At 38.4% G+C, this 10300-nt stretch overlaps 2 protein-coding genes across 2 annotated transcripts; both read left to right on the top strand.

The window, feature by feature from the left end:
- The first annotated feature begins 6157 nt into the window (after window positions 1–6157).
- On the top strand, window positions 6158–7053 carry LOC132796508 (serine protease SP24D-like). Its single transcript, XM_060807702.1, has 2 exons — window positions 6158–6429; window positions 6496–7053. Exons 1-2 carry the CDS (start codon window positions 6188–6190, stop codon window positions 7019–7021), a joined length of 768 nt encoding a protein of 255 aa, XP_060663685.1. The 5' UTR covers window positions 6158–6187; the 3' UTR covers window positions 7022–7053.
- A 2202-nt stretch (window positions 7054–9255) lies between these two features.
- LOC132795505 (uncharacterized protein DDB_G0271670) lies at window positions 9256–9960 on the top strand. The gene has a single exon (XM_060806244.1). The coding sequence runs from the start codon at window positions 9256–9258 to the stop codon at window positions 9958–9960; it is 705 nt and encodes a 234-aa protein (XP_060662227.1).
- The last annotated feature ends 340 nt before the right edge of the window (window positions 9961–10300 follow it).

Here is a 10300-nt window from a genome sequence, read left to right on the forward strand (position 1 = left end):
ATTATTTATTTTGCGGTCACATTTCGAATGCGATTGTTTGTTTTTCTTTTTTGTTGTATTATTATTCATTAATGAAATATGGAACAAGTTTAAGTAATTCAAATTTCCAACGATAAATCGTAAAGTCGCTTAATATATACTATATTATATATTTTCTAACTTAGAGTTTTTTTATTTAAGTAAAATAAAGTAAATCTTATAATGTTATTATAATATTGACAAAAATGTTCTAATTACACAAAACAAAAGGAATTTAATGACTGTACAATAAGTAATTTTTATAAGAAACTCAGAAAATAATTTCTGGCATTATCGTGGCTTCAACCTTGTCGCTCTATAAGCAAGCATTAAATAATAAATATATAATATTTGTAAGCTACATATTTTTAGTAATTAAAAAAAAAGAACAATTTAAAGAAGTTGTTGCACTTTCCATATTCTTTGAAGAAGGTATATCTTTGACCCTATCAAACATATATATTCTTCATCATTTTCAACAGCCGAGATGATCTAGTCATGTCTGTCTGTCCGTCTGTCTGTCTGTCTGTCCGTCTGTCTATCTGTCTGTCCGTCTGTCTGTCCGTCTGTCTGTCTGTCCGTCTGTCTGTCCGTCTGTCTGTCCGTCTGTCTGTCCGTCTGTCCGCATGAAGCATTGTATCTCATAGAGTACAGAAGATAGAGCAATAATTTTTTTGGACAGCATGTGTTATTTTCAAAGACAGATCAAGTATGTTTCCAATTTTTACCACTCCCATTTCCGCCCTCGAAAATCAGAAAAAAACGAATAACAAGGGTAAATTCAAAGCTAGATTTTTGGTTTACACATTAAGAACTAATTTATTTGTGATTCCTTTGAAATTTGGTAGCGATCACATAAAAATAGTAAAAGTAAGTTAAGAAATAATTAGTTTTGCTCTTAGTTGCTTTGGCCGAAAATCTGGTATATTTTGAATGTAGTATTATATCAATATACCAAAGATAGACTTCGGTATATTTTTGGTATTGTGCTGCATAACAATTTGGTATATATCAATATACCAAAGCTAGAATATGCGGTATTTTTTTTAGTATTTTGCTGTATATCACTTTGGTATATTTTAAAATGAATAGCGCACTGTTTCACTGCTTTCATTCACCTGGCTTTCTTACTTGTTTCTCTTTCATTCTGCGAATATGATGATATGAAATATTATACTTCATTTTTGTTCTCTTCCATATTTACTTCTTACACCGTCTTCATAGAATATTATTTTCTCTTTCAATTCAATAAACACTTTCGACTTTAAGCAATTTCTTGGATTGTCTGCCGCTGAAGTGTTCTCTCGCACTTTTGCTTGTCAAGAGCTCTTCACTTGACTCATTTGCTGTGTCCAATGCGAATCGATGCAGATATATAGTATTCTACAGATATGCAACTCCTATATATCTGTTGGTTAAAGTATTTGCTGCGTGTGACCAGTTGACAGATGGAAAAGAAAGACAGACAGCTAGATAAAGAGACGAAGAAGAAGAGCAACTGGCATTTGGCCCGCAAAAGTTTGGGCCGCATGGACATGCCTCATTCGTTGTGTGCCCCGTGCCACAGCCAGCGTGCCACACGCCTCATCCATGATGTGACTGTGCTTTAACCATTTTGCGTCTGCACTTGAGTGTGCCCCAATCGCAACCCCATTAAAATGTCATGGAATTTCACTTAAAATTCCTTGCAATTTTCCCATTTGGCCAAAAACAGCTTTTTTGTTTTGTCGCTGCTGTCGTTGCCGTTGCTGTTGTCGTTGCTGTTGTCGTTGCCGTTGCATTGGGGCAATATCAAGTGCGGTTGCCATAAGTTTGGAAGGGGAATGGGGGAGGTTGGCATGTAGTCTAGGGGATGCTGCTGCTGCTGCTGCTGCTGCTGCTGCTGTTGAGGTAGCGGCAGGCACAAAAACTTTGACTGGCATTCTATTGCCCCGCATGGAACGCATTTTCGCCAAGCCAGGCAAACGCGTGTGCACGTGAAAATGAAGTGCGTGCGGTTTTCGTTTAACGTTTTCTCACTACCTCCTCGGGTGCCTTTCTCACTCTCCTTCTCTCCTTTTCTCTCTCACTCTCTGCGCGTTGTCTGCTAAAAATTTTCAGCCTGTTAATATGCGTAAAGCTGAAGGCTGCTGTTGCTCCCCGTTGCTGTTGCTCCCGTTGCTGTTGCTGCTGTTGCTGTTGCTGGTTTTGCCTGCTGCGCGTTGCTCGCATTTTCCGCTTTTCCTCAACCGTTTTGTCGCTGCCGTTGTCGTTGTCATTGATATGGCGCTGGGCGGCGTCTTCGTTTGCTTCACTTCTTTCGCCCTCTCTCTTATGTTCTTCTTCTTCCAACCTTCTCTTTCTCATGTTGTTGTTGTTGTTGTTGCTGTTTCGTCGCCTGTTATTATCTGTCATTGCGTTGCTTTAAGCCGCTCAGCGCGTTGCAGCCGATTGTTGTTGTTGCTGTTGCTGTTGCAATTACAATTACGGCTGCGAGTTGTTGTTGTTGTTGTTGTGCTTGTTGTACTATCTATTGTTGTTGGTGTTCTTGCCGTGTTGCTGTCGTTTGGTTTGTGCTGTTGCTTTTGTTTTTATTGATGTTGTTGCTATTGCTGTCTTTTTGGTTGTTGCTGCTGTTGCTCTAATTTTTGATTGGGTTGTTGTTGCTACTGTTGTTGTTGTCGTGGTAGTTGTTGCTGTATTACTGGCTGTTTTGGCTGTTGCTGTTGCTCCTGTGTTGCTGTCACTTGGCTGCTGTTGTTGCTGTTGCTGTCGTAGATGTTGGTTGCTGCTGCAGTTTTTATTGTTGTTGCCGTTGCTATTGTTGCTCCTGTCTTTGTTGTAATTATTGTTGCTGCTGCTGTTGCTGTTGCTGCTGATGTGGCTGTTGTTGCTGCCGTCGGTTGCTGCCGTGGTTATTGTTGTTGTTGCTATTACACTCTTTGTTTTTGTTTTGGTTGTTGTAGTTGTTGTTGTTGCTGCTGCTGCTCTTGTTGTTGCTGCTGTTGTTGTTGTTGTTGCTATTGCTGCTACTGTTGCCGGTTGCTGCTGTTTTTGCTGGTACTGTTATTGTTGCTGCAGTTGTTGCTGCTATTGCTGGTTGCTGTTGCTGCAGTTGTTGTAGCTTCTAATATTGTTGCTGTTGTTATAGTTTCTGATGTTGCTGCTGTTGCTTCTGATGTTGTTGTTGTTATTGTCGTGGTTGTTGTTGTTCTTGCCGAGTTGTTGTCGCTGTGTTGTTGCTGCTGCTGTTGTCATGGCTGTCGTTGTTGTTCCTGTTGCTCTTGTTGTTGCAATTACAATTACGGCCGTTTGTTGTTGTTATGCTTATTGTTGCTGTCGCTGTTGCTGAGTTGCTTTTCCTGCTGTTGCTGTTGTTGTTGGTGTTGTTGTTGTTATTGCTGTGTTGCTATTTTCACGCGCGGTTAGCGGCTGTAATTGCATTGCCAAGTAAACGACGCACCGCACACATGTGTGTGTGTGTGTGTGGGTGTGTGTGTGTTGCGTTGGCGTAAGTGAAATTTATTTCAACAGCCTCCGCCAGGCAGTCGGCAACTGTCGTTTACGCCCAACTTAGGCGCACACACGCCCCCGCGGGCTACACACACACACTCACATACTCACACACTCCTTCCTTCCCTGCGCACAGTGGGCCAAGACCTGCTGAAAATTGTAAGTAGTTGTCTTTAACAGGCGCGAGCAATTTCATTAAATGTGCATACTCCGGTTGCCCATAAGCTGAGACGGAGACGCGACTGAGAAGCTGAGCAAGAGAGAGAGCGAGAGAGAGAGAGAGAAAAACTTTATTAGCCGCAAGCAAAGCAAAAGCATTCTCAAAAGCAGCAGCAACAAAACTCCCCAAAATTCCAGAACCCAAAAGTTGAGGCCCAACAACAACAACAAGAACAAGAACAACTCTGTGTGTCGTAATCTACTTGACTATTTCAACATTCAACATTCAACATTCGTTCTTAAATTAAGTTTGCAAACTAAAAGAGTTAGTAGCTAGCTGTATATTTGCAGTGGAATCTACACAAAAAAAGCTATAGACGAAACTATTTAAATTAAGTAATTAAATATCTCAACTGTCTTTAGGGTAAAAGTATTTATGTATAATTAATTAGCATTATTTTGGCGTTATTTATTAAAAGATTTGATTTTGCAAAATAAATTAATTTAATTTAAATTTTGGCAAAAAATTGTTCTTACAAATTTGTTGTTAAGTCTTAAGTATATTTCGCATACAAATATTTATATTTAAATAGAAATAAGTCTCAAAATTTTAATATTATTTTTGTTTATATCAAAACGTTAAATTATTTAGGTTTTTTAATAAAATATTGAAATTAAAAATTAAATGAATTTCCATTTATTTAATTTTGTTTTTCCACTTATTTAATTTTGTTGATACCTTTGGAAAGTTTAGAGGTATCAAAAATTAAATTTTGTATTACAAATATGTAATATGTAATTGGGAAATTTGTGTTTTTAATTGTTAACAAGTAAGAAAGTTACAGTCGAGTGTGCTCGACTGTGAGATACCCGCTACCCATTTTGAATAAATGCAAAATATTGCGGTATTATTTTTAAAATATACCGAAAATACTACAAAAATACTAAAAATATACCAAATGGTATTTTTGGTATATCGATATAGTACACCATTCAAAATATACCATAGACGGCACAATATACCAGATTGTCGGCCAAAGCAACTAAGACCCCTAGTAAGTAGGCGTTTTTGCCCATACAAAAATATTTCTTTAATACCTTCCACAATTTTTATCTGATGGCAATAACATTTTCAAGAATTACAACTACTATAGTTGTTATTGTATATACCAAAATTCGCAGCTCTAGCTTTAAAATAACGCTTGCTATTTGATTTTTTTGATTTTCGGGGGCGGAAGTGGGCGTGGCAAAAATTTTAAGCAAACTTGATCTGCGTGCAAACATAACAAATGCTGTCGAAAAAAATGATAGCTCTATCTCTTATAGTCTCTGAGATCTAGGTGTTCATACGGACAGACGGACGGACGGACAGACGGACATGGCTAGATCGTCTCGGCTGTTGACGCTGATCATGAATATATATACTTTATAGGGTCGGAGATGCCTCCTCCTACCTGTTACATACATTTCCTGCTGGCACAAAGTTATAATACCCTTCTACCCTATGGTTAGCGGGTATAAAAATTACGTAATATTATTATTAAGAATTCGGATGATGTTTTTGAGCTTATTTATTATTTCTTATTAAGATATATGCTATTAAGCATTTGCATTTGATTTGTAAAAGAAACAAACCCCTAAATTGGGTAAGTTATATATTTTAAATGTCTTTGGTAAAAATATTCGTGCAAGAGTTATATAAATTGAATCGATTAACTTAGCATTAATATATTTAATGTTTTGATGGTGTTAAATAACATGTACAAAATAAAAAATGAGTTGAATTTTATTTTATATCTGTACAACGTTTGTTTTTAATACATTCTTAATAATAATTTGCATTTTATTTATATTATAGACTAGGAAAACAGTTAATAAAATATACAAATGAAATTTTAGATTGACATATAAATATGAAAGAAGTATTTAAAAAAAATTATATTTGATATGCGTAAACAGTTGAACTTACATATAACATATTGTATTAAAATGATTCTCTATTTAAATATCGAAAGGGTTTTACACCCTGGAAATGTTTCTATACAATACTATTTTTAACAAATATGCATTTGTCATTTAAAAGTCGTCAAGAATTTATCAATATTTGATTTGATATTTTTCTTTTATGAGCACATGTAACTCCCAAAAACTAATATTTAGAGATAATTCCTAAATGAGCAATCTCAGTTGCTAATCACAAATCAAATCAGATTAGTTTATTGCACAATAATGGGCGAGTCCCTCGCGATAATGACGTTTTTAGGCACATGCCGCAGATAAATATAATTTCTTTCGGCACGGGGCAATTCCCAATCCATTGACTTCTTGATGGATCATAAATAATGTCCTCTAATCGTGAGAAACCCAGCGTAATCGGAGCAACTGACCAGCCCAATGCTAAAGAGCTGATAAGATATCTCTAAGCGAGTCGCGATTCACATAAAAACCTGTGCCAACCAACGATTTGATATCACTTGCAATCTGCAAAGTAATTGGACATAATCCTAAAGCATTCAACATGATGAAGAGCCTTCTGATTGCCTGCTTGGCCATTGCTTTGGCCTCTGCTGCTCCTCATAGCTCCCAGCTGGATGGTCGCATTGTGGGCGGATTGGATGCCGTTGAAGGACAATTCCCTCATCAGGTGTCGTTGCGTCAGCTTACCTCGCACATCTGCGGCGGCAGCATCATTGCACCCCAGATCATTCTTACTGCAGCTCATTGCGTCACCAGCGAAGCTTCCGACGGCTCACTGAAGGTGTAAGTTATAGAGAGAGGTGATCAAGAGTTCATCAATTCATTTCTCAACTATTTTTCCATTTGCAGCACCTCGGCTAAGCAGCTGAGCATTCGTGCCGGAACCGTGGATCGCAGCAGCGGCGGCGTTGTCGTCAACGTGGCCAAGGTGATTGTCCATGAGAGCTATGGCAACTTCTTGAACGATGTCGCACTCCTGGTGCTCGACCAGCCCCTCACCTACTCCGCCGTGATCAAGGCCATTCCTCTGGCCAGCGTTGATACCGCAGTTGGCAGCAAGGTTGTCATCTCTGGCTGGGGTCGTCTCACCACTGGCGGAGCCTCGCCCCGCCTGCTGCAGTACAACACGCTTAGCTCGCTGTCGAAGAATCAGTGCATCAGCTCCACCTTCATGTTCACCAGTAGTTTGATCTGTTTGGCCCACACCGCCGGCAACGGTGCTTGCAACGGCGACTCTGGTGGCCCGGCTATCCAGAATGGTCAACTCGTTGGCATTGCTGGCTTTGTGATTGGCGGCTGTGGCTCCACAAATCCCGATGGCTATGCCAAGGTCTTCTATCATCGCGATTGGATTGTCAAGAATGCCAATTTGTAAGATGGCTGCTATCAACTATTAAATTAACAAGCGAGTAATTCAAGTGCTTCTTCATTTTTTGTGGGAGGGAAGGCGAGTGAATCATGGAAGGGGAAAGAATCTCCTACTGAGAAGAACTTAATACGAAAAGAAGGAATGAGGAGAGACAATTATCAGTAGTTGCTGAAGAGTTTCACAAACATATTCCAGATTGTTTTAGGTACTTTTGATCAACTGTTGATCAACCAACCAAGAATTTGTTAAAATCGTTATTAGAAAATTTTGAGTAATATTATATAAAATCATCCAGAACTTAAAAAAATGCTACATTTAAGTGTGATCGACTGTGAGATACGCGGTATATTGATATAGTTTTACATACATTCAAAATATACCATAGAGTGCAAAATATACTAGACTGTCAGCCAAAGCAACTCAGACCCCTAGTAAATAGGCACAAGTTATTATTGTAAATCGCTCAAGCTTCAATGTTGGTCTTTGTTTTCGATTTTTGTGAATTTGCGGGATCGGAAATTTGAAACAAACTTATAGATCTGATGGACAGACAGACAGGCATGGCTATATCGTCTAGGTTATTGATGCTGAAATATAAGATAAATCATAAAATACATCATTTTTAAGAAGTATTGCATGTGATTTAAAAAAGAAAATAATGAAATCAAATCTATTATTCGACTGTTTGAAAATAAGTCAATCGCTATCATTTCTTTGTAATTATTTGAAGTGCTGATAGTTTGAATATTTCAGCAAAAGGTTTAACAAAAGCGTAATTCCCGTAAATATGCAAATAATGAGAGATTGGAGATAATGTAATGAGTGATTGAAGCGAGATTATGATTGCAGAATATTCTTTGAAATACCAGTTTCTACTGGCCAGTAAACTGTTTCGCTTCAAGCCCGAAGTGAACTCTTTCACATTTTCATTATCATCGTGCCATCGTGGTTTCATTTTCATTATTGTAATGTGGCACTTGAAAAGCGGCCGATTGCCGATTGCCGCACCGAGTTCAATTTTGAGTTCGATCTCTTATGGGTTTGATGATCTCGTCGTCGTTGATGTGTGTTGATCTTGGGCAAACAATGCGTGAAGATTAAGTACTTGACACGGTTGCGCAGCAAAAGGCAAATGAATTGGCTGCAGGGCGTGCGCGGCTTTCTAATAAATAGCACGTTAGGAATCTACAGTCGAGTGTGATCGACTTTGAGATACCTGATACCTATTAAATAATAAATAAAACCATTTTTCTACAAATATACCGAAAAATACTGAAAATATACTGAATGTTATATGTGGTATATTAATATACTATAACGTTTAAAATATACAAAGAAAATACTAAAATGCAACGAGTGTTATACTTGGTATATTAATATTCTATTGCGTTCAAAATATGACAAGAAAACTAAAATGTACCGATTACTACATTTGTTATATCAATATACTATTACATTTAAAATATACCATTGACATGGTTATATCGTCTGATGAAAAATATTTATACTTTATAGGGTCTATTCTGCCCGTTAATATACCGAAAAATACTGAAAAATACTGAAAGCTTTATTTGGTATATACCATGAACATACTTATATCGTATGTGTTACTTTATGAAGTCGGAGGTGCCTTCTTCTGCCCTTCAATATACCGAAAAATACTGAAATATACTGAAAGCTATATTTGGTATATACCATGAACATACTTAGGTCGCATCTGTTACTTTATGAAGTCAGAGGTGACTTCTTTTGCCTGTTAATATACCAATAAAATACTAAAATATACCAATTGCTATATTTAGTATATACCATGAACATACTTATATCGTATCTGTTGACGATGATGAAGAATATTTATACTTTATGAAGTCGGAGGTGCCTTCTTCCGCCTGTTAATATCCCAATGAAAATACTGAATTATACCGAAGCCTATATTTGGTATATACCATGCACATATCTGCTTTTTACAATGATCAAGATTATATATATATGCCTACTTCAACCACGCCCGGAGTTATAATACCCTTCTACTCTATAGGTAGCGGGTATAATAAAATCTGGCAATGATATTCGACAATTTTGTGTATGTGTGTGCAATAATTCGGCATAGAATCAATAAGAGCGAAGAAAGCGTGAAGCGCGTGTGATCTGAACTTTTGCCTATCATTCCGCAAGGCTGCCAACTATAAAAGCCCAGCAAAAGTTGGGCCAAATCAACAGTCATCCGCCAAACATTCAGAATGAAACGCTGTGCTCAGATTTGCCTGTTGCTTGCAACAATAATTTCAACGACAACGGCAGCAAAGACTGTTGATCCAGATAGATCCCGTTTGGCTGGCATCTATGTGAAGGAGGGCAATCAGAATGGACAACTGCGATTCTTGGCTTCTGCGCTGAGCAGCAGCTCAAGCAGCAGTTCGACTAGCAGCGGCAGCAGCAGCTTGAATGCTGCATTGAATCAGTATATCACCAACAAACAGGATATGCTTGAGCAATTGCGTCCATCGAGCTCAAGCTCGAGCTCCGGCACCGGTCTGGGACTCATCACGAGCGGCACTGGCACTTCTGGCACTGGCACTTCCAACAGCAATGCCATCTATGTGAGTCTCGGTGGTGGCACCAGCAACAGCCCCACATCACCCACTACGACTACCACCGGCAGCAGCAGCAGCAGCAACAGCAACACGCAGGCTGCTCTCAATCAGGCCATCTATGGCTCGACGCCGATCAACAATTTGCTGCCCCAGATCATTGGACAGGCGGTTGCTCAACGTCAGGGCGTTGTCGGTGGTGGCAACAACAATCGTCGCGGTGTCGTGCAACGTCGCCGCCGTGTTCAGAATGGCGGACAACGGCGTCGCCGCAAGGGCAACAAGAAGGGCAAGAATGGCAAGAATGGCAACAAGCGTCCACAGGTTGTCGTTGTGCGTCCCCAACGTGGTTGATCGCAAACTCGACTCGACTCGAGTTTTTAGTTAAGCTACCTTTTTTGAAGAACAACACTTTCTTTTAATGCGAAAATTTATTTATTTATTTATTCAATGAACTTTTATCAATAAAATCAATGAAATGAAAAATATACTGGCAAAGTTGTTTGATCGTTGAAGGTAACATATGATTGAGGACTTATTTTTACATCAGTGTAATTTAAGAAATTTGAGATCGCTTTTTCTATTTTTTCAATGCTTATTGGAAATAATGCTTTCAAAATATTATATTCGTAGACGACTATATTCAACCATCGTACATAATTATTTATAATACATGTGTGTATCTTTACAATAT

This window comes from Drosophila nasuta, chromosome X (assembly GCF_023558535.2).
Source record: "Drosophila nasuta strain 15112-1781.00 chromosome X, ASM2355853v1, whole genome shotgun sequence".
NCBI lineage: Eukaryota > Metazoa > Arthropoda > Insecta > Diptera > Drosophilidae > Drosophila > Drosophila nasuta.